At 40.1% G+C, this 24960-nt stretch overlaps 1 protein-coding gene across 15 annotated transcripts in view; it reads left to right on the top strand.

Annotated features, from left to right (window-relative positions):
• CFLAR (CASP8 and FADD like apoptosis regulator) overlaps positions 1-24960 on the top strand; it is a 39581-nt gene extending 14621 nt beyond the window's left edge. For 14 of the 15 annotated variants that reach the window (XM_077885254.1, XM_077885259.1, XM_077885257.1 and 11 more), the window contains 9 exons: positions 503-911; positions 2998-3103; positions 4664-4799; positions 5791-5876; positions 9796-9853; positions 13048-13097; positions 13876-13957; positions 21541-22051; positions 23739-24960. In XM_077885254.1, coding sequence (XP_077741380.1) covers positions 550-911; positions 2998-3103; positions 4664-4799; positions 5791-5876; positions 9796-9853; positions 13048-13097; positions 13876-13957; positions 21541-22051; positions 23739-23877 — 1530 coding nt within the window. In that variant the 5' untranslated portion in view covers positions 503-549 and the 3' untranslated portion in view covers positions 23878-24960. The remainder of the gene's footprint in view (positions 1-502; positions 912-2997; positions 3104-4663; positions 4800-5790; positions 5877-9795; positions 9854-13047; positions 13098-13875; positions 13958-21540; positions 22052-23738) is intronic. The other variant, XM_077885268.1, reaches the window with a different exon arrangement.

Raw genomic sequence — 24960 nt, 5'->3', positions numbered from 1 at the left:
CATAAATAAATAAATAAATAAAATCTTAAAAAAAAAATCTTAAAAAAAAAAAAAGACCTGTATTTGTTCAGATGTACCTTATTGGTATCACCGAAAGTGGTATTTAACTCTGTGATACCAGTTTTTCTAGTCCAGTTAGCAGCTTAGTCATTGGGCTTTTTCTTCTTCCTTCCACCAAAGTTATTAGTATGTCATTTAGTTATTAACTCTGTCATTGTAACTTTCCTCTTACCGTCTTTGACATTCTCATAAATTCTGATAAAGTCTGTGGGATTTTTGGGAGATAATTTGTTTCTGGTTTCATTTCCTTTAAAATGTAGTTTATCTTCTTTGCCTGCCTTGGTTTTTTGATCAGTTGCTTTGCCTACTCTCTAAAGACGTAACAATATAAATTTATTCTGCTAGGTTAGAGAGACCAGCAAGAAAGGAAGAGCCTATACCTTGAATTTTAGCAATTGGTTACTTTGATAAGAGGATTAAAAAAATTCCCTTTTAACCATAGAACTCCTTTGGAAAGCAATTTGAAAGAAATGAAGAAAACCATCAGAAATGAAGACAGAAGCTTCATGGCCTTTTATTGACTGGAGTGGAGTTTTATTACTGCAGTTTTTTGGAATGACACTGTACAGAATGTCTGCTGAGGTCATCCATCAGGTCGAAGAGGCACTTGATGAAGACGAGAAGGAAATGCTTCTTTTTTTGTGCCGGGACGTTGCTGCAGATGTTGCTCCACTTACTGTCAGGGACCTTCTGGATATTTTAAGTGAGAGAGGAGAGCTGTCTGCCATGGGCTTGGCTGAGCTGCTCTACAGAGTGAGGCGGTTTGACTTGCTCAAGCGGATTTTCAAGATGGACAGAAGGGCAGTAGAGGCCCACCTGCTCAGGCACCCTCGCCTCATTTCAGACTATAGGTAATTAATTCATCAGCTCTTCTCAAGGCTGGACCTGGTGGGAGGGAGTGAGGTGATGTAGGCTTATGAACAATAGAAATGAAGGAAATAAGAAAAGCAGCCACGTTGCTTTCTTTACCCACAGATTCAACTGCCTTATGCTGTTACTTCAGTCCTTTGAAGTCTTTGAATTCTTAGAACCTGTTTGCTTAAAGTAATTGGGTAGAAGACCATAAAGAAAGTAGAAGGTCTGGGTATTATGTATTTGCCTGATGAACAGAATGAGAGAGATGACTAAGAGCTCGTAATTCTTGCCATCCTCTGGCCGTGAGATCTGCAGTGGTCTTTCCTAGCTTATTTTCTATGATGTCAGACTGGCAAATTCTGAGACTGAGAAAGGAAATAACAAGTCTGACAATGATCTTCCTGACCTTCGCAAAGCTCTGTGATCCCTCCCAAGTCCCCTTTGGCCTTTCCCCTCCTGAGGAGGTTAGTGAGGTGAACTCCCTTTCTTTGAATTTCTGTAACGTCCTTGCCCCCAGAGGCTCAGTGGGGCAGGGATGCAGAATGAACATCCCATCCATTAACCAGCTGTAGGGCCCCTTCAGTTCAGAGAGGAATGGTCACTGGAGTCCCCTTTAGTTCAGACCATCTTTGAGTTTTTCCTTCCTCATGTTCAGAGACTACTCTCTTGGAGGTTCAGAGGAGCACAGAAGCAACAAGAAAGGCTGCATTCCTGGAGATAGGAAGATACTTTGTAACCTTAAATTAATGGTTCCTTTTTCCCCAGACCACTAACCTTTAATTATATCAATGATGCACTTTTGGAGAAGATGTGTATTATCAAAAACTATATTAAAGAGAGTTGAAAGTAGCATAGACCTTGGAGAGGGTCTGAGATTTGAGGTCTAGAGGCCTATTTCAAGTCCTAGAACTATTAGCTACAGGCCACACAGGCTGAGCCAACCACTAACATTGGTTGGGCCTTCATTTTCTTACTTGTAAAGCTAAAAACAATGAAACCTGATTTTATAAGCATGTTGGTGAAGATCAATTATGATAATTTAGCAGGTGAAGTACTTTTAAAACTGTGAAGCCCTCTATAAGTGCAAGAGTTCGTTATTATTGTTGTTATTCTTGATCATCTTCTACCTCTTCAACTACCATATAATGTCTGTCACGTTCTTAAAACTTTTTCAGAGGCACTGGGTTTCAGTGAATAAGTTAGGGCACTCTCCATTTCCTGTCTCCTTGCTATGGTGAGTGTAGACAGTTCCTCAGAGCCTCTGGGCAGAGAGTCTGGGCAGTGGGAGGGGATGCTAGATTCATTGACTCATTTCTTTAGTGGCCTTTCTTTTGGATCAACATATGCCAGGTGTTTGGTCAGCGGTAGAGCAAAATGAAGGGAGCTGTCCTCAAGAACTTGAGAGCCTAATTGGGAAGACAGCTTTCTAAGCAGTGATGACAATGTCAAGGCAATAAAGCCAACCACAGCATGTCCTGGGAGCCCAGATAAAGTGTGAGGGTGGCTCCCCCTGGAGTAGAGGTGACTGAATCAGGAAGGACTTTCTAGACAAAGACATTGATGGTCACAATCTCCAGGCTCTCCATGCTTTTTACGCTTTGAGTTGGATACCCCAGGTATAACTTTGCTGTAAAAGCTTGTGACTCAAAGTATGATGCCTGGGTCTATATAGCATCAGCATCACCTGAGAACTTGTCAAACAGAGAAGACAAGATCACTTCGAAATCTATTTATGTCTTCCATCTTAGTCATATATGTTTTTTACTTATTTCATTGTAACATCTGGGGGAGCTAGGGGATTCCTTAGGGAAGTTTTTATTCTCTGGGTTGTTTTTAGAGCAGTTAGTTGGAAAGAGAGGTACTATTTCCTATTGAAAGTAGGGGAAAGGATGAACTTCCTTTTTGAGTTCCCTTGAGATATCTTACTGGGATAGCCTAGGCTTTCTGTTTGATGGGGGTATGTATCAGATGGGGGCCTGAATAGTCTTTTAACTAATTATTGGCATAGCAGAGGCATAGGCTCTTGGTGTTTTCACTGGGAATGGTATCTGAATTTACTTTAAAAACTTGTCTGGTTTCCAGGGTGCTGATGACAGAGATTGGTGATGATTTAGACAAATCTGATGTGTCCTCATTAATATTCCTCATGAGGGATCATATGGGTCGAAACAAAGTAGCCAAGGATAAGGTGAGTTTTCTCTTTCTTGGTTGATGTTCCCAAGAGCCTATCAGAAGGCCGGCTGTGGTCTCTAAGGTGTGAAGAGTGGGGAGAGGCCCAAGCTGGGGGTAAAAGTAAGAAGTGAGAAGAGTAACGTTTTTTCTTAATAACATTGATGGGAAGAGCATTGGTTTCTCAGTTGAGAGGAAGTAGAGTGGCCCTGGGTGTTTTCTTCATCCTTGTATTTATCTTATTTCTATAAAAGCCAGAGGGGTTTCTGCATTAGTTTCTCTCTCTCATTTGATAGACCATCTGGGAAGTTTAGGAAGTCCCATCTGCTCATGCCGAGTGCAGACACGTGGGAAGTGCGAGTCCACTCCTGTCTTGCCCTCCCACAGCCATCTATTTCCCCCCTCAGCTAGCTGAGGTCAGTGTGAAGTCATTAGGCTCCATGTGGAGATGGGGTGAATATTCTAGAATATTCCACAATATATTTTTAAAGGATCTGCCTCTGAGGATGGTCCTTTGGTAAGTTGTTACCTGAGAATTTCCTTATGTTCCTTAATAATTGTAGGTTTGTTTCTGAAATCTAGGCATATAGGACGACTGGATGCCCCCACCATCAAATGCATCTGATGGGAAGGAAAATGAAAAAATAGGACTTCTTTTTGGTGTCCCTAAATCAGTTTATCTGCCAATCACTTATATCACTTTCATGTTGATGATTATTTTAAAAAGTAAATATAGAGCCTCAGTAATCAAATGTTAAACAGAAGGGAAATAAAAGGCCAAAGCAATGAGTATTTCTGAAATATAGTTCTTTAATAGTCTCTTTGGTCCAGGGCAAGTGAGTAGTAATATCACTTTTTAATTTTGCTTCCTCGTAACTCTTGAGTCAGAATGAGTTGGAATGTCCAGAATTGATTAAAATATTTTAGGAACTTCAAAATCACATTACTGGAATTTTTTTTTTTAAGATTTTAATTTATTTATTCATGAGAGACAGAGAGAGAGAGGCAGAGATACAGGCAGAGGGAGAAGCAGGCTCCATGCAGGGAGCCCAATGTGGGACTCAATTCTGGGACTCGATCCTGGGCCTCCAGGATCACACCCTGGACCTCCAGGATCATGCCCTGGGCCTAAGGCAGGCGTTAAAACCGCTGAGCCACCCAGGGATCCCCACTGGAATTTTTCTAATAAGAACTTTCCCCCAGCTATCTTCTCTCTTCCCCTTTTAGGAAAGCCTGGCCTTTTGGAGCAGAATGACCTCAGGAGGTTTTTATTTTTAGGCCTGCTCTCTTGGTACTTCTTGATAACATAAAATGGCCCTTGTGTCTATCCCCAACCTAAGTACAGTTGTCCACCAAAAGACTTACCACCTCTTTCTCAGTAAAATCCAGGAGTGTAATTTGCCCCTGGCCTTCGAGGGACTATAAAGCAGAGAGGTCTGGTGTAGGATCACTGAAGATCATGGAAGGGGCTCTTCTTACTACATTTTCTTGCTGTCACAAATCATACAGCTTGAGGTTTGCATTTGGGGCTTAATAGTCAACCTTACTGACATTTGTGTCTTGTTGGTGGCTCTTTCAGAGTTTCCTAGATCTTGTGATCGAATTAGAAAAACTAAATCTGATTGCTCCAGATCAATTGGATTTACTAGAAAAATGCCTGAAGAACATCCACAGAATAGACTTGAAGACAAAAATCCAGAAATACAAGCAGTCTGGTAAGTAGAATTTTGGCCTCTCTGTGGCCTAAGGAAAGTACCCTGTGCATACTGGGTTTGGTTGGTAAAAATTTGTTGGATAAGTGGAGGGAACAGAACCCGAGTGTCATCAGCCCCCACTAGCCTATGGCTAGAGATCATATCCCTTTCTATCTTTCACATCCCAGATCTACTGACTTCATTACCCACACCCATGATCACAGAGTCTAAGCCCTCTGCAAAGCCCTGCCAAGAACTTCTTAACATTTGGACCTTCAAGAAATAGTCTATATCTCCATTTTCTGCACAGGCTGGCAGCATTGTGGACACTCAGGGCTTTTGGGTATATGCCAAGCCCTTCTGTCTTGCTCCAGTGTTGGGCCTGACAACTATCCAATTCTGAATGACATCCTGTCATAACTGCCCTGCATGTGTCCTGAGTTTCATAAAACCTCCTCATGGAAAAGGGTACTTGACTCCCTTCATAAAGAAGGCTAGACTCACATTGGCCTTCTTTCTCATGCCACCCCTCCCCCATTGTCTTTTAGACTCAGTCTCAGCATGGGCTCTGTTAGCAATCCATTGCCACCAAAGAGTCACAGCCTAAAGGGCATAGCTGAGACTCAGTGACCTACAGATAACCTCCCACGCCCCAATGACCAATAAAAGACCAAGGGTCCATGTAGCATTTTTCGTCCTTTCTTGATGACAGTGGGAAAGTCATCCGATCTGATATTTTTGTTTTGTTTTAAAGATTTTATTTGGGAGAGAGAGACAGAGAAAGAACATGCATGGGCACCTGGGGGAAGAGCATGAACAGGGGGAGAGGGAAGGGGAGAAGAGGTGGGGGGGAGAGGAAGAGGGGGAGGGACAGGAAGAAGCAGGCTCCATGCCGAGCAGGAGCCTGAAGTAGGGCTCCATCCCAGAATGATTGACTCTGAACTGAGCCACTGTTGAATATTCACTTGACAAAAGCTTGTAAATCTTGTCAATACCTCTCTTCTGTTTACAGCTCAAGGAGCTGGAACAAATTATACAAATGCACTCCAGGCATCATTCCCAAATTTGAGTCTTAAGGATCCTTCATGTAACTTAAGGGTGAGTCTGGAGCAAATGTTTGGAATTCCAGCGTGAAACAGTTTCAGAACTTTGATAAGAATATACATATTCTTACAGCATGTACTTCATTTAATGTCTGAAAAAAATGATAGAACTGTGCATTTTAAAAAATATGTATGCCTTATACTTACAGAGCTAACCTGTGTTCATTGAAAGAATTTGGAAAGTACAGAGAAATATAAAAGAAGGAAAATAAATCACTTCTATCCCATCTAAAAATAACAACTGTTAATATCTTGACAAATTTCCTTCTAGTCTTTTTTCTATGCATGTTTGTGTATCTGTACATATATACAACTGAATGTTTTGTTCACTGTTCATTTGGTCTTCAGAAAATTTAGCTTTTTAAATATAAGTAAGTAGGACATGCTTGTCAACAAAAATTTCAAGGTGTGCTAAAAGAATTTTTAAAGTATGTTTTCTCTGACCCCAATTCCCTTCCCCAAATGGTTGTTTTTTTTTATTTTTATTTTTTATTTTTTTATTTATTTATTTTTTTTATTTTTTATTTTTTATTTATTTTATTTTATTTTTATTTTATTTTTTTTATTTATTTTATTTTTTTTTATTTTTTTATTTTTTTATTTTTTTATTTTTTTATTATTTTTATTTTTTATTTTTTTATTTTTTTATTTTACCCCAAATGGTTGTTAACCATTTCCTTCTGTAAAATCCAGAGGTAATCTACGCACATATCATATTTCACTTTTTTTTTTTTTTTTTTTTTTGCAAATGGTAGAACACTGTACCCATTGTCCTGAGCTGAGAATTCTTAGAAATTGTTCTGTATGAGTCATATGGGACCACCTCTATTTAGTCATTGTTTCTAATGGTTTTACTTTCTGGATGTATCACAATGTGTATGACCCTTTTTTGTGTGTATATATTTAGATGCTTCCCAGTCTTTTGTTACTACAGTGATTCAAAATAAATATCAATATTTTCAGCAGAAGTGTTTGTGTTATTGAGTTATATTACTGAGTGAATGATTTGTGACCGTACAACATAGTCACTTCTGTTTGTTATATTAGTAAATAGTGCAAGGTATTATCATAATTGTTCTTGGTTAGTTTTTTATTTTGAGAAGTTAATCCTACTATAATATCCTCATCCCCATATACAGATATGTGGAATTTGTAGTCAGGCTTAGGTCATAGTGCAGTTTTGTGGTTAAATTGTAAACCCTTTCATAAGAGTGTGTGAGGAAAACATTAACTACTCCTGGAATAGAAAGTTTTGTTGGAGAATGTGAGCTATGAGAGATAAACCTTAGCAAAAGAATTTCAAAGCTGAAGTGGGTATGAAAGATTATACTGTCCAACCCCCCTCATTGAACAAATAAAAAATTTAGGCCTGAAGTGCACTAGTGATTGCCCACTTCAAGGGACCACCAGAACTGGTCCTAGTCCATGCTCCTTCTTCTATACCATGGTATATTTAATAAACTACATACCAATCATACCATAGCTTAAGCATATCTGTCATTTTTTCAAGAATCAAATATACTTCCTCTTGTCCTTCTGAATCTCTGTGATACCAAGAGAATAATTTCATGGTGTGATACCATGAAACAAAATTGATTTAGGTTTCAGATCCAGATTTCCTGAGCTTTTTCTACTGTTGTATATCTAATATAAATTATACTGTCACTCTTAGTTAAAAGCTTGCCATATTTTTACTATCGCCTTTCTATTTTGTTGACGAAAGTCAATGTATTCACTGTCTATGTGGCCTACTGGGAGCTCACATACTCTCTATATAAAACTCTCTTTAATTTGCTGTATTGATCTATGACCCTGATCATTAATTCATTTAGTAAGCAGAGCTGTGGCATATGGATTCAGTGAATTTCTCATAAAATTAGAAAGTGAATGCCTGGATGTTAACTCATGTAAGAGTGCAAAGTGCTTTAAAGATTATAGTGACATTAAATGACACATGGCACAACATATTATGGAATAAAAAAGTTGTGTCATTCTGCAATATAATGCTTTTTTAAACCTAGCTTTGATTTGATGTTATATTTCTCTAATGGCTACATAAATGTGAATGCACATCCATGTGAGGTTCCAAATTCTATGTAGTATTAAGCCTCTGGCTAAGTCACTTATTATTCATGATAATAGCAACTTACATGTTTTTTTTTTTTTTTAATTCAGACACAAAGATTTAATGAATAGTATACTTCTGTCTTTTGGCTAGGATAGCTTCAGAGGAGAACTGTCATTTGAAAGCTGAACTATCAGATGGTTGGCAGTATGTGGTTTATGTACCTTACAAAGGACTTGTCATCCAAGAAGAGAAAGGGTCGGTTCAATCTTTCATTCTCTAATTTTATTCTAGCCCTCAGAATTGGTAGCTGATTTTTTTTTTTTTTGGTAGCTTATTTTTAAGAACCAAGCCCACATGTGGTTTAAGTGCAGCTAGGCATTATAGGAAAACAATAACTAGACATTATAGAAACAAATTAATATGCTAGCACTTTGCTACATGTTTTGTGTAACATTTAATCTTCACAAAATATTTATAAGATGGCTACTATTATTATTCTCATTTTGAAGATAAAGAAACAGATGTAGAGGTTAAATAACTTGCTCAAGCTTTCATGGTTAGTAAGTGGCAGGATCAGGATTCATAGCCAGGTTTTTCTGGGCTAGAACTCCTCATGGTATTTTATTTTATTTTATTTTATTTTATTTTATTATTTTATTATTTTTTGAGTATAGTTGCCACAAAAATGTTACCTTAGTCTCAGGTGTACAGCATAGTGATTCCACAGGTTTATACATTATGTTACACTTAACAGGAGCACAGCTCCCATCTGTCACCATACAAGCTAATATCATTGACTATATTCCCTATGCTGTACCTTTTATTTCTGTGACATATTCATTCCATAACTGGAAGCCTTCAACCATTTTGCCCATTTTTCCACCCCCCTTCCCCTCTGATAACCAACAGTTTGTTCTCTGTATTTATAAGTCTGATTCTGCTTTTTGTTTGTTTATTCATTTTATTTTTAAGATTCCACATATGAGTGGTATATGTCTTTCTCGGTCTGACTTATTTCACTTAGCATAATATTTTCTAGGTCCATCCATGTTGTCACAAATGGCACAATCTCACCCTTTTTGTGGCTGCATAATATTCTATTATATATATAACATTACATATATATATATAATATTTTCTTTATCTGTGTCTGTTCTTTATTGACAGATCCTTAGTCTGCTCCCATATCTTGGCTTTTGTAAATAATGCTACAATAAACATGGGGTACATATATATTTTTGAATTAGTGTTTTGTATTTTTTGGATAAAAATACCCAGCAGTGGAATTACTAGATTAAATAATATTTCTATTTTTAACTTTTTGAGGAAATTCTTCTGTACTGTTTTCCACAGTGGCTGAACAAATTTACATTCCCACCAACAGTGCATGAGGGTTCCTTTTTTCCCACATCCCTGCCAACACTTTAGAATTCTCGTTCTTAATCATACCATACATTGCCTCTGTGTTAAAGGATCAGGAGTAAAATGTCAATCTGATATTCTAACAGCTTGTTCTAACTTGGAATCATTATAGCAACTCTACAATACTATAACATCTGACTTTATTGCGCTGTTTTAAAACATTTTAATAAGCTAACTTAGGATATTGCATGTTCATTGTACTTTCACTTTTTAAAAAGAAGAATTGCCTTGTTTTTGGTTTAGAGATTATGGGATTTATGGAGTTAACCACTCTTGCTATTCTTCTTTAGATAATTTAACTGTGAATGTGATACTTTTATTTTTTTCCTGTGCAAGAATTCTATTGAGATATTTAAAGAGGTGTGATATAACATGCCTCTGAAAAAACTAACAGGGGATGTGACCTTATTCTTTATATTTGAAGCTCCAGAATGGAAGAAGTAAAGAACAAAGACTCAGTGTAAGACAACTTGACCTTCAACGTAAGCCCAATTTTTCTTTTTATTCATTCTTTATAAATACTTGATAATTCAAGTACCAATTGTTGCATTTTGGGAGTTTGCCATTTCCTTTATCTACATATTCTGATGAAGCTCTCAACATAAATAGCAGTTAAATTCTTAAAATGTAGTCAATGGCATTTCTAATTATTTAATGAATTAGCTTTTTTGAATGCAAATACCTCTTACTCTATCAGCTTCATCATCTTGATTGTATTTTAAAGAGTTGTGCTATTTATTCCTGAGATGGAACCATAACCAGGCTACATTAAACATTAATCTAGGGCAGCCCTGGTGGCGCAGCGGTTTAGCTCTGCCTGCAGCCCGGGGTGTGATCCTGGAGACCCGGATCGAGTCCCACGTCGGGCTCCCTGCATGGAGCCTGCTTTTCTCTCTGCCTGTGTCTCTGCCTCTCTTTCGCTCTCTCTGAATAAATAAATAAATACATCTTTGAAAAAAAAACTGAAAGAAAAAACATTAAACATTAATCTAGCCATGATAATGTTAATGTTAAACCAAATAACTGGCAGTAGGAAGAAGAAAAGTTACTAGGATCTTGTCTTATAGCACATTTAATAAATTTAGATTTTGTACAGATGACATCCCCCTACTCCTAAAAAGAAAGGAAAATACAATAAAAAAACTAATCATTTCAACCCATACGATCTCTCTCTTCTCTCTTAAAACATCAGCACTTGATCCCATCACATCATTTATTTATTTATTTTTTATTTTTTTTTTAAGATTTTATTTATTTATTCATGATAGTCACAGAGAGAGAGAGAGGCAGAGACACAGGCAGAGGGAGAAGCAGGCTCCATGCACCGGGAGCCCGATGTGGGATTCGATCCCGGGTCTCCAGGATCGCGCCCTGGGCCAAAGGCAGGCGCCAAACCGCTGCGCCACCCAGGGATCCCCACATCATTTTTTTAAAGTGTATTTCTTTTGCTAATCTTGAGTCCTCCTTGAAGTGAAGAATGAGACTTGGTCTTGCACTGCAGTGTAGCTGATTGAGCCTCAGAACTTCAGGAGGCAGTGACTGATAGGCAGGTAAGGAGGGCTTAGTCCTCCCTGAGGAGCTTAGAATTTGTCCTGCGTGCAGAGGCAATTGTGGAGCAGTGGCCCGATGGAAGCCTTCTTTGTGTGGCAGGCCTCTTGCCAAAATCTTATGAGTCAACCTACATGCTGTCTGCCTAAACCTAGAAACTGAGAAGCATTTCCCCCAGATTAGCCAGATGGTACTGCTCTTGACTGTCATTCCCTACCTAGTATTCTGCTCTCCAGCAAAAGCTACTGAGAAGTGAATTTATTCCTGAAGTGACAGCGTGTTTCTCAAAACACTGATGAGGTGGTGAGAATTAGCCTTCCAAAAGCTGTTTAAAAAGAAAATAAGGAAAAAAAAAAAAAAAAAAAAAAAAAAGAAAATAAGGGACCTGGTAGATTTGGGTAGGAATGAAGAACAAATGTTGTTCTTTCCATAGTGTACCCTTATGGCAGGTTTCTCCTTAATTTTAATGATGGGTGAGGTGGGTGAGGCTCCCAACACCCATTGTGATCCTTCGGAGACCTAGGGACCTGCTTTTGCCTGGACCTGGTTTATTTGTGAATAAAGAAAAAAGCATTCATATATGGACTTCCAAAAAGATTTCAATTGGATGATGATGATGATCACTACAATTTATTAAGCTCTTACTAAGTGCCTTAACCCCACATAGGCATAGTACATAGATTGTTTTGTGGTTTTTAAAATTCTGTTAATCCACGATTGCTTAAATACAAAATGAAAAAGAAAAATTTCCTTTTAATCCCAGGTATGAGATAACCGCTAACAACATTTGATTTGTATACCTCTAGACTCTTATAAGTGTGTATATGTATGTGTAAGCATATACACACAAATACATATTTTTAAGTGTATGAGATTAATATTATTCATGTTATTTCATAATCCATTGTCACTTAATATATCCTGCATATCTTTTCATGTCAAATTCATAAAGATCTTTCCTATCTTTTTTTTTTTAAACATGTATAGTACCCATTATGTGTACCATGATTTGTTTAGCCAGTTTCATGTTGGAGAATTTTTAAGTATTTTTCTGGGTTGAGGCCATTATAAACAATTATTCAGTAGGTATTTTTGCATACTTGCTCCATTATTTCCTTAGGATAATTTCTAGAAGCAGAATGTTAAGTGTATTGCCAGTTGTCCTTTAAAAATACTGTTTCTTTTTTTTTTTTAAGATTTTATTTTTTTGAGGTAATCTCTACACCCAACACGGGGCTTGAATTTACAACCCCAAGATAAAGGATCACATGCTCTACTGACTGAGCCAGCCAGATGCCCCTAAAAAGACTGTTTGAACTTACAACTTGAAAGTACTCATTTCCCCCAAACATTATAAATACTGCCATTTTCTTTGCTTGTCTTTAGATATTCTCATTTTTGTAAGAATCTTATAAAGGAGATGTCGGTATGTTCATCTTAGGGATTTAAAAGCAAAACAAAAGAAACACTCTGAGACTTTAGGAGGAACCTTGCCTAAGATCACAGAGCTCCTCAGTGAAGGTGCTAGTGTTTGAGTCAGCCATTTATGACTTCAAAACTGGTGGTTTCTCTACCTCTCTGAGCTAATAAAGTCATTTTTACCTAATATTATTGGCTTTAGGCTCATCTACATTTGTTATACTCACGGCTCTCTATCTTTGCCGTTGTCATTTTATTTTATGATCTCTCAATATCACTGGACTAAGAAAACATGGCCATCTGTTGCACAAGTGACAAGTAAATTTTCCCTGCTCTCCAGTCTCTAAGGCTGCCCCCCTACGCATTGCCCATGGTTTCACACATGGAAAAAAGCTACCGATGTTGTTGGGTGACAAGATTATTGGATTCTCCTTATCAGTTTAAAAATTCATAAGTCACCTGGTGCTTGCCTGGAAAAGGGCAAAGGAGAGCCTTTTTTCCCTTGTTATTTAAGCAGTTTTTCTATACCCCCTGCATAGCATGGGAACTTGTGTTTTCTTAACAGTTAGGTTCTTCAGGGTGAGGTTGGCACCTTGGGGCTGACTAGAGCTGGGGAAGAGAACAACTGAGATATAAAGAAACCCAGTCAGCATGGGAATGGGCTCAATTCTCCTTCAGCTTTGTAACTGATTTCTCTCTCATCCCCCAGGAGAATCAGTGAAGGCATCCGTCCAGGAATCAGGACCATTTCTACCGAGGGTACAGAATAATTGATCTGATTTGGTATTGTGCTGTATGCGCGGTATCTGTAGAGAACGCTGGCTTCTCTTTAAAATAGCTGTCCATTAATAATTCTCTGTGACAAGAATAGGACGTTGAGAGTTCCATTCTCCCGAGAGAGCTCTCCTAGGGGGATAGAGCAAAGAGAAAAATGTTGAAGTGGATTGCATTTGTGAACTTTGGAATGCAGGAAATTCCAGAGTGGCACTTCTCTCCTCAGCTGAGTGATTGCTGAATATATAAGTAAGCAGTGACGCTGAACCTTGACTTGCTCTGGCCTTTTAAAAAGGCTGAAACCAAAAAAAAAAAAAATAATAATAAATAAATAAATAAATAAAATAAAAAGGCTGAAACCCATTCTCCATAAGGAGGCAATAGAAGGCCGCCTTTTGTGCTGGTTTGGAAAAATATACTTTTATAAACTCAGGTTACTGTGGAAACATGTGACCCATCCTTTCTCTCAGCTTTAAATTGTCTTTATCCTGCAGAGCTAAGTCATGTGTAAAGAGACTGTGATTTTCATGAAAATTAAATAAAAACTGAAACAGCTTGTCTTAAGCACATTACCTAAATAGAGAAAAAAAATTGAAATTAATGGGAAATGTCAGCTGTGGTGACTTCAGGCTGTGTCTATTGAATGATTCACCTGGCAACGGGAAGCTTGAGGAAATCCAAAAGAAAAGATAGTGTGTGTGTGGGACCTTATGTAAACAGAGCAGTGGCGAGAGTTTTTAACAATCCCTGCTTTCCTTTCCAGCACATACCAGAGGAGAGATACAGAATGCAGAGCAAGCCCCTAGGAATCTGTCTGATAATTGATTGCATTGGCAATGACACAGGTGGGTATGGATGCTGCAGTTTAACTGGTGCCCCACGGTGAGGTCACAGCCCAGATAAGCTGTGCTCATCAGTGATCAACACTAGCTGTTAGAACAGACCATTGTGGAAGTCGGTAGCTTCACATAGCAAGGGGTACTTCCTCACTCGTGTCACAGCTTAGTGTGGATTGGGCTAGAGTGATCATTCAATGACTCCACCATCTGAAGCCTTGGGGTTTTCCACAGGATCCTCTGCATCTGGCTGATGGATGAAGGAAGTACATGGAGGATCTCTCAAGAGGTTTTAGGGACTAGTCCTGAAAGTGAGATGAATCATTTCCATCCACATTCCATTGGTCAAACTCACTTGTGTGACCCTACCTAACTGCAGTGGATAAGAAACTCAGACTGGCTTTGTGCCGGGGAAAAAAAAATGGAAGGGGATTTGAGGAGCACATAGCATTGTCTCTGGTACAAAGGTGTAATTGGCAAAAAGTTGGGGAGTTTTGATTTTGCTTTCTCATGCTAGATACTGTGGCAGGGAGGAGTCCTCTGGGATCCAGAGTGGGATCTAAATGGAAGGCTCCCTGGCTTCAGTGTTATCAGATGTCCCATCATTTCATATAGATAGACTGTGGAAGCTTTTCTGGGGAAAAATTAAAAATACTATAATTGTGTGTTCACTTAGAGGCAGTGTGTCACTTAGTTCCGCCACGTTGTACTTGAGTTGTTGGCCTGAGTCAGTACTACTTGTGTGTTACTGTTGTTTGGATCTGAACTGATTCTCTTGCTCAATTGCTGTTGGATGTCCTATTCAAACTGAATCAATCACTGGTGATGCGTCAGAGAGAATAAGAATCTCATTGTGAAAGAACATGTTTAATCATTTATCCCTTCCTCAGAAGGGCTGATAATCACATTCCCACGGTTATCTTGCTTTTTGGAATTCTTGGGATGAGTCAGATCTGTCTTTCAGGCTCACCTAAAATGTTGCCATGGTGAGTTTTATGGGAAGAGAGTCTAAGAGAAGGTCAAATTAGCAAATATTAGGTTGAATTTCCCAGGATTTCAAATATGATCTCATTTTTCTCATGTCCTATTTTTGGTTAGATGTGAAACATGCTGTCTCTTCAGCTGTAGAAAAGTGTCCGTTCTTTCTTAGCCACTAGTACCCATATAAGAATGAAAAAATATTTCCTCAGTGAGTAATTTCCTCCTTTAAAAAAGACTGAGTAATTGTCTTCTACTTTCTATTATAATCAGTTTTGTTTCATTTATTGGTAGAAAGTTTCCAGCTGTAGGATATATATCTATTGTATGAAGAGAATCATAAAGCCATGATCTGCTGTGAATTTGTGACTAAAACCCAGTGTGTGTGTTTGTTTCTCTTGCTGAGTTGTGGGCCTCTTGTGTGCAGGGATTGAATATGTATTTGTGTTTTCCTGTATTATAGGAGCATGGTCAGAGTTGGGCCCTTCGAATGACTGTGTGGGTTTGAATCATGGCTCTGCCATATCATAGCTTGTGACCCTGGTTATTTTTCCTAGCCTCTGTAAGCCTCAATTTCTCTCTTTCTCTCTCTCTCTCTTTTTTAAAGATTTGAGTGAGAGAGAGAGAGCGCGTGAAAGCGAAAGAGCGTATGCACTTAAGTGAGTGAGTGCACGAGTGGGGGAAGGGGCAGAGGGAGTGAATCTTCAAGTAGACTCCCTGCTGAGCATGGAGCCTGATCTGTGGGCTCCATCCCATGAGATCATGACCCATGAAATCATGACCCATGAAATTATGACCTGTGAGAGCATGACCCATGAGATCATGACTTGAGCCAAAACCAAGAGCTGAACACGTAACCAACTGGGCCACCCAGGAGCCCCTCAGTGTCAATTCTATAAAATGGTTAGATAACAGGACCTACCTCTTCGTGAGGTTGGGAGAAGGGAGTGAGTTCATACTTATAAAGGTCCTTAGTAAAAGTATACTTAGAGCCCATACATTACTATTTCTACAGCAAAATGAATGGAAGTTCACATTAAGTGGAATAAAGACTATCAATAGGTTCTCCTTGGTTCAGGAAAGATTTGCCACAAAATGAATCAGGGAAAAGACCTTAAGGTTTTCAGAGCCTTGGGGGTTTTTGAATTGTGGATAAGGAGTTATGGATATGTGGAAGAGTACTTTGTGGCTGCCTGAGGTACCCTAGAAGCCTCTTTGACATGCAGTAGACAGGCTTATTATGGATATTGTTTTCTCCTAAGAAAAGCTAGTACAGAAGGAATTACTAGTAAACATTTGTACTTTAAAAAGAAGACATTTAATAAGTAGTTTATGATGTTGAATGAATGTAGATTGTCCATTAAAACCTCCTGACTAAAAACAAACAAACAAACCAAAAAACAAAATCCCTTGACTGGTCTATGGAAACAGATGACAAATCAGACTCATACGAGACTGTCTCTGCTACTGATTTCCTCACTCACTCATTCTTCTGTCCTTGTTTATCATCTTCCCCCTATCTCTCCCCCCCCCCCTTCTATTTTGTCAGGCCCAGTTTAAATTAGGCCTTTACCACAAAGTCATCACAGGTTTCTCAGACTGCACTGATGGCTCCTCCTCTCCGCTTACTTTACCTAAAATCCCACTGTACCATGTGACATGTCAGTCATTCTTTTGTGCATATTTAGAGGTTTCTCCTACTAGATTATAGGCTTCTTGAAGGGCAGGTACTTCATCTGTGTTTCCCAACTTGCAATACAGGGTTTCTGCAACGTAGGAAGAGGAACTGCTTAAGACATTAATTTTGGGGTCAGTTGGATTTGAAAAATGATGAATCATTTGTTCCTCCTTTGGAGGTTTGCATATGGGCCTTAACAACTAAGCAGTCCTCCTGTAAAGAAACTTAGTTAAGTCTTAATCAACTTTGCATTTCACATTTATGTTTGACCTCGGAACTCCCCTTCTCACTAAGAATATCCTGCCCAATGTGGGTTCCATTTGTGTGCTTCGTTGTAATTAGAATGGGGCTCATTCAAGGTACTAAGTGGTGGTAAATAGACTGATGAAACACTTCCTCTGTCTTAGTTATTCTATACATTAATTTAATGGACTTCCTTTTGTAGATTGTGGTGAAATTAATGCAAACTCTTTTTAAGATTTCATTTTTAAGGAATCTCTATACCCCAGGTGGGCCTTGAACTCACAATGCAGAGATCAAGAGTCACATCCTCTACCGACTGAGCCAGCCAGACACCTGCAATGTGAACTCATTGTAGATGAAAACAAATTCTAAATGAATGGGGGGGCATAATTTTTTACTATATTTAGTTTTTTTGGATTTCATCTCAATAGCCCCCAAACCTGTGGGTGGTGCTGACCCTAGCCCTTGTACTAACTGTGAGGCCGCAAGAAAGCTCATCATTTTGGGAAGTTGAGGTTTCCAGAGGCAAGGCTGGGTCAAGAGTGGGGTTTCCAGGGTGCAGGAAAGGAGAAGTGTGACTTCTGCAGTTGTTGAAGTTTTATTTTCCAAACTCAGCCTCCCAGTTATTCTTCCCCTATTTGAGGGAAATGACAGGGCAGTTATTGTGATAAATCAGACCTAGAATCTGATGGCTCTCAGACCATATTAATGTAGGCTGAGAGACTTTCCTCTGGACATCCCTTCTAAGGAGAAGCTTCCATGAGAGAGATGCTCTGCAAGCTTCATGATGTGGTGAAATGGCTGCCTTTATTTTCTTTATTTTTTATTTTATTTTTATTTTATTTTTTTCCTTTTTTTCCCCTTTATTTTCTTTAAAATTAATATCTTACATTTGAGTAGGCACTCATAGTTTGCAAAGTGTCTTTACGGAAATCTCACTGGATCCTCACAGCCACCTTTTGAAGAACATGGTATAGGCATTAGTATTAATCACATTAATTACAGGTGAATAAACTAAGATGGTTAATTTGTTCAAACTCATACCGTCATTACTCCCTCGAGCCTGTAAATCATACTGGGCTATGTATCCATGTTCTTGATGGCCCAAGAAAGAAAGTTGCAAATGCTAGCTAGCATCAGCCCTCCCCATCTGATAGAGGAAAGATGTGACATGATGGGAAATATCAAGTATGATGATTTCAGGCTGTGTCTACTGAGGTGACTGTGTTGCCAGAGGGATATTTAACAGGTGCTCCATCTTGGTCTGAGGGCCATCCAGATCTGCTGTTCTTAATGGCTTTTGGGGACCTCCCCTTTATCCTTCTTTCTCTTGTTCTTTAGGGAAGCACTTCCTGCCTTGGACGTGAGATTCCCATCCTCTTCCTAGCCTCTCTGTTGGCGTAAATTAGCTTTTCTAGGACCAGGCAAGGTTCAGACCCAGCAAATAGGTAGAGGAACCAGGACTTAAAACTCAGATCTTGTGATTCCAAGACTGGTTCCTCTTTGCTGGTCCCATGCAAGCTGCCTTCTTGCTGCTGTGTGACTGCCACACTCTAGCCAGAACCCGCAGGAACCCAGAAGAAGGCAAGAGATGGAAGGCACAGGACAGCCCTTGCGGTCCCTGACCTCTGCACATCAGCGTGGACAGACTGTGGCTTTATTTCAAGGACTTTGATAAGGCAGGAAATCTTTCGGTGAAGAGAGGATTTTGAAGTGAGTCAAAGTAAACAAGCTTTGAGTCTTGTGTTTTCCTGTTTGCTTCTGCCCCCTGGAGGAAAGAATGCCCCATGACATGTGAGTCCCCGAAGCCTGAGGCATAAAACAGTAGTGATGGTACTGGGGTCCTTGCCTACACCTGCTGAGGTGAAGGCCAGGGGGCAGTGTCCGTGGGCTTTTTCTACTGCACTAAGATCCTGTGGGGACAAGCAAGCTATGAATAGGTTATCCAGCAACATGTATCATGTCCTTCATTTCCCTCATGATATTTACTTATCATAGGGTTTTAAGGAGATTGACACCTTCTTTATATCTCTCCATTATTATGTGATATATAATTATTTTTCCCCCTTACCTTTGGGCCAGATGAAAAGTATGTAGCCTAACTACATCCTTAAGTAATAATTATTATCATTCCCTTTTCCTGATTTACCTGGTAAATTATTCATCTAATAATGTGTGCAAATTAATATTTATTTATTTATATATCTCACAGTTTCTGTGGAGCAGGAGTTTAGGAGTAGCTTAGCTGGGCTGTTCTGGCCCAGAGTCTCTTGGCAGATTGTGGTCAGATTTCAGCAGAGGTCATCCAAAGGCTTGGTTGAGATTGAAGGATCCTCTCAGGTGGCTCACTTATGTGGCTGTGGAGCTGGTGCAAGGCCGGCCTTAATTCTTCCTGTGGGCTTCTCCATAGGACTGCTTGAGTGTTCTCATGACACGGTAGCTGGCTTCCCCCAGAGTGAGCTGTTCAAAAGAGAGAAAGAACCAGGTCCTTTTTATGATCTAGCTGTGGAAGTCACATAGTATCCCTTTTGCCATATTCATTAGAAATGAGTTACCAAGCATGATCTGCATTCAAGGGTAGGGGAACTACACTCTTTTTAAGGAAGGGGTGTCAAAAACTTCATGGACGTATTTAAAACTGCTATATCTGGTAGATGTGGGGCCATAATTAATCACAGCTCTCCTGAATGGGAAGTTCTACTAGACTCGATGTGGACATATCCAGGTACTGCCCGTAGGCTGGGCAAATTAAACTCAGAGCGCTCAAGTGAGCTCTTATTTGTCCAGTAGCTGTTTATTCCAGCTTTTGTTTACCTAAGGCTGGGTTTCTTTTTCTCTTTTTTCCTCTTCTTATTTCCTGCTGAGAAGCCAAAAGAGAAATTGCGATAGCTAACTTTCACTTTTATAGTTTATTAGTGGTCAGTGAAGTTTGCAGGGCAAGAAGGTCGAAACTCTTGGTTGATGCTAGGAGTCTTTTAATTATTTGTGACTATTCAGACTTCAGACCCGTTTAATGTAGAGAGTTGACAATTTGTGGCAAACAAATTGTAGTAATTTCAAGGAAGTTATTTACCTCTCCTTTCTGTGACGCCTACACTGGTATGAGACAGGGCCCTTTTTTGTTCCTTGGTAGAAGTTATATCTGTTCTTTTTTTTTTTTTTTTTTTTAAGTTATATCTGTTCTAATTAGTGTTGTGTTGTTTGGTTTGGGGTGAACGCAGTGGTAAACTTCTGGAAGACCACATCCCTGGGGGACAAAGAGAGGTGGGTATATAGTCATGAGACATGAAGAGAAATCCAGAAAAGTTGGCTGGCTGAGAGTTCGAGTAATAATCTGAATTCGGAGATGCCTGTCTAGCTTAGGGCAGAACAGTTTTTTTTTGTTCCACAAATGAATTAAGAAGTGGAGGCATCCCTCAGACAAGGAACAGAAACTTAAAGGGTGGCTCAAAGGGATGTGGAATTTTTAAGGAGGAAGAGAAAGATGTCTGCCTCTGCTATTAGAAAGATGTGACAAAGCAGAAAACTATTTCTCTGATGAAGGCAAACTGAGCAGATGGGCAAGAAATGGACTGGGTAGGATTTCTATGGTTCCAAGGCTCTAGAAACTTCTAAGAGATGGATACAAGATTTTCTTTAAAAAAGGAATAGAGTCCCAGGAGCTTTATGTGTATTATCTCACTTAATCCTCACAGCATGCTCATAGGCTGAGTATCATCACCTCTATCACTTCCACCATCACGCCTCGGTGGCTCAGCAGTTGAGCATCTACCTTTGGCTCAGAGTGTGATCTTGGTACAGGGATCGAGTCCTGCATCAGGCTCCCTGCAAGGAGCCTACTTTTCCCTCTATCTCTCTGCTTCTCTCTCTGTGTGTCTCTTATGAATGAATGAATAAATAAATAAATAAATTCTTAAAAAAAAAAAAAGCTAGGGAGCCCTACTTCTTTGAGGTCATGCAGCCACAGGTATGTTTAAGGTCAGTGTTAGAAGGCAGGCTTGTGCACCCTAAAGTCTGCCTTTTCCACGCCCTAACACTGCTTTTCCAGGCAAAGCCAATCCAGAATTTCTGGAAACTAAGAGAAGAATTCTTGGGGGCATTACAGGGAATCTTGGTCAGAGGTTACACTGGGAAGTGGGTCATGAGAGCAACTGGGGAGTCTGGAAATAGTCACGCCTTGGATGGAGGTGCCCGCAGCTGTAGCAGCCCACAGCTGTGGGGATGAGGGGACTCATGACCTGGGCCACCCTTCCTGCAGCCATTTGGATCTAGGTGCGGGTCTGCACTTTGCAAATGCATCCATTCCTCCTTACTTGTGTGTGAGTTTAAGAAAGAGCCTTTTGGAAAGTCCCCAGCTTTGTTTTGGTTGAAGAGAAAAAGTTTTGTTCCCCTGTTGGTTGCATTGGCCTAGAAGTAGGCTCCATCCATGCCTGTGGCCACGTGTGCTGGTGGCCTTGGGCAGGGAAGGTGGTATAATGGGGCGGATGGTAACTGAGATCCTGGGACATAAATGTGTTTCAGGTTGATTCCTTCCTGCCCCCTGCTCCGGTTCTTTGAAACCTCAAAATATGGCACAAAAGCAGAAACGGATAAGGAGCAGAGATCAGCCCGTGCTTAGGATTGCTATCCACTGCCTCTTAAGTGTTTCTCATCCTAGTGTTGTTTTCCCTGTGTGTTTGTTTATTTTATCCAGATTTTCTTCGGGACACCTTCACCTCCCTGGGCTACGAAGTCCAGTATTTCTTATATCTGAACGTGGACAGTATAATCCAGATTCTTCGCCAAGTTGCCCGCATGCCCCAACACCAAGACTACGACAGCTTTGTGTGTGTCCTGGTGAGCCGAGGTGGCTCCCAGAGTGTGTTTGGTGTGGATCATACAAACTCAGGGTTCCCTTTGGATCAGGTCAGGAGGATGTTCATGGGAGACGCATGCCCTTTTCTCTTAGGGAAGCCAAAGCTCTTCTTTATTCAGAACTATGTGGTGTCAGAAGGCCAGATGGACAGCAGCAGCTTCCTGGAGGTGGATGGACCAGAGGTAAACAATGTGGAATCCAAAGCCAAGCAGCCCGGGCCCTGCACCATTCACCGGGAAGCTGACTTCCTCTGGAGCCTGTGCAAGGCAGACGTGTCCCTTCTGGAACAGTCCTCTGGTTCTCCATCATTGTACCTGAAATGCCTTTCCCAGAAACTGGGGCAAGACAGGTGAGCCGCCTCGGTGGTGGCCCATCCTTGGACCACTCATCAATTCTCTTGCTACCAAGATGGAGTTTACCACTGTGATTACCACGTGGGGTGCTCTTCTCTTCAGGCAGAAAAGGATTTTTCATTCCCTGTTGGGATTGCCACAGGAGATACATGTTTTGGGAATGCTTTGTGCTTCGGGAGGTCACTTGCTAGTCAGCTTGTAGTTTGGATATTGGTCTTCAAAATAAAGAAATTTTTAATTGCCTTTTTTTTTAAATGACAAAAGCAGTACATATGCCTTATTGAAAAAACCCTATGAAATATACGTGCTGAACCCAGAACATAACAAACAGTTATAATCCTAGTTATTAGAACCAATCTCTGTTAGCCTTCCAGATCTTTTTTGGTGTTTTGCCTTCCAGATCTTTTTTTGGATACCTGCACAATCATATCTAAATGTTTTTTTTAAAAGATTTATTTGTTTGTTCATGAGAGACACACACACACATAGGCAGAGACACAGGCAGAGGGAGAAGCAGGATCCTCGCAGGGAGCCCGATGCAGGACTTGATCCTGGATCCCGGGATCACGCCCTCAGCTGAAGGCAGACGCTCAACCGCTGAGCCACCCAGGCGTCTCATATCTAAATGTTTTTTAAACCAAAATGGAATCATCATCCACTATTACTTTATAACCTGCTTTTAGTTGGTGTAACAGTATATCCCATATATTTTACATGTCAGTAGTCACATTTCTACAGCATCATCTTAATGTCTGTGGAGCAGTCCAGAATATGGCTATGGCATAATTTACTTGACCAATTTTCAGTCTTTGGAAGGCATTTTGCTTTCATACAAGGAAAGCATTCAATATCTCTGTAGCTCAGTATTTGTGCTCATCCGTACTGTTTTCTTGAGCAAAATTCCCAGAAGAAGTGCTGTGTCAAACAGCATACATTTGGAAAGGCTTGGATGTGTCTTATCAGATTGCCCTCTAGGACAGTTACACCCACTTTGCACGAGAGTGCCCATGTCCCCAAATTCTGCTCGACACTGCACGCTCTTTTATTGCCCTGTTTTGACAGTTTGATAGGTGGAAAATGGTACCTGACTCCCCACATCTGCAAGTCTGTGTTATACAGACATTTCTGATGTTTATTGGCAAGAATACTTTTCTAAGGGAAAGCTTGGTTATCTGGTTTTTATTTAAGATTATTTCCACATAAGATTAGCAGTCCTTTTTTCAGTTGTTCACTCGTTACAGTTTAGAATGATGTTTCTGAGCCATGTGTGAAATGCATTCTGTTGTAGTTCTGGGGACCCCAGATATATGTCTCATGACCTATGACCACCCAACCCCTTCAGTAGTGGTTCAGCAGCAAGGAATGGGCTATAGTAGAAATGACTCAGCCTTCCATGGGCCAGCAGTGTTCTTGGCATCCATCCTACATTTGCATTATGATCCAGGTAAGTTATCATCTGGCTGGAGTGTCCCCAGGATAAGATGCTGTTGCCCCTTGGGTGAAGGGACTGTGGTCATTGGGCAAGCTGATTTGGATCACTCACTCAGTAGCTTGTAGAGAGAATTTAAAAAGAAACAATTGTAAAGCACTTTCACATCTGTTGGCTCATTTCACCCTAATGACAATCTGTCTCCTCTTTGATATCTGCATGGCATTAATTTTTGCTTTTCTCATTCCCTCCAGAAGACGCCCACTCTTGGAACTCCACACTGAACTCAACAGCAGCGTGTATGATTGGAATAGCAGAGTGTCTGCTAAGGAGAGGTACTACGTCTGGCTGCAGCATACTCTGAGAAAGAAACTTATCCTCTCCTGTAAATGAATGGCCAAAAGCCTCTCTTAGCTTAGCTCTGTAGTCTTCATTACTAAACTTTCCTAACCAAACTACCAGAAGTAATTTTCAAGATATGTGGGTAAGATGGGTCCTGTTATCCTGTTATGTATTGAAAAGACCCTCTGTTAGGAATGTTGTCAGGAAAGTTTGTTTTTTAAAAAAGATTTTATTTATTCATGAGAGACACAGAGAGAGAGAGAGAGAGAGAGAGAGAGAGGCAGAGACACAGGCAGAGGGAGAAGCAGGCTACCCATGGGCAGCCTGATGTGGGACTCGGTCCTGGGACCCTGGGATCATGCCCTGTGCCAAAGGCAGATGCTCAATCACTGAGCCACCCAGGTGTCCCAAGAAGGTATGACTCCTTGTCAAGTCCAAGATTAAGGCGCTAGCAGATCTGGTGTCTGATGAGGACCAGGTTCTGGGTCTACTGATGGCCATCTTCTCATTGTGCCCTCACATAGCAAAGAGCAGAGGGGGGAAGCAAGCTGTCTTGTAATAGCTCCACCTTCATGAGCTAATTACTCCCAAATTCTCTGTCTCCTAATATCATCACATTGAGGATTAGGGTGTCAAGCTATGAATTTGCCCAGGGTCACAAACATTGAGTCTGTAACTGGCCTTGTAATTTGAAATATCTAGGACTCAAGTGATATTTTATAGCAATCACATGTACTTTTCTTTCTTGGATTTGAAGACCTAAAACCAGATCATTATTTAAAATAGCATTTAAAGTTTTTAAAAATTTATTTATTTTTATATTTTTTGACTTAAAAAAAGAGGTTATTTATTTATTCACGAGAGACACATAGAGAGAGGCAAGAGATGTAGGCAGAGGGAGAAGGAGGCTCCCCATGGGGACCGCAATGCAGGACTTGATCATAGGAACTCTGGCATCATGACCTGAGCCAAAGGTGGATGCTCAACCACAGAGCCACCCAGGTGCCTCTTGACTTGGTTTTAAATGATGTGTATCTCTATGCATAAATCCAATAAAATATTAAAAATGTTAACAGTCGTCCCAGACTGATACTTAGTCAAGTGTTCAGTAATAAATGTATGGTTGTGACGATA

The sequence above is a fragment of the Canis aureus genome, chromosome 36, assembly GCF_053574225.1.
Source record: "Canis aureus isolate CA01 chromosome 36, VMU_Caureus_v.1.0, whole genome shotgun sequence".
Classification (NCBI taxonomy): Eukaryota; Metazoa; Chordata; class Mammalia; order Carnivora; family Canidae; genus Canis; species Canis aureus.
This window is presented reverse-complemented; position numbering and strand designations above follow the sequence as displayed.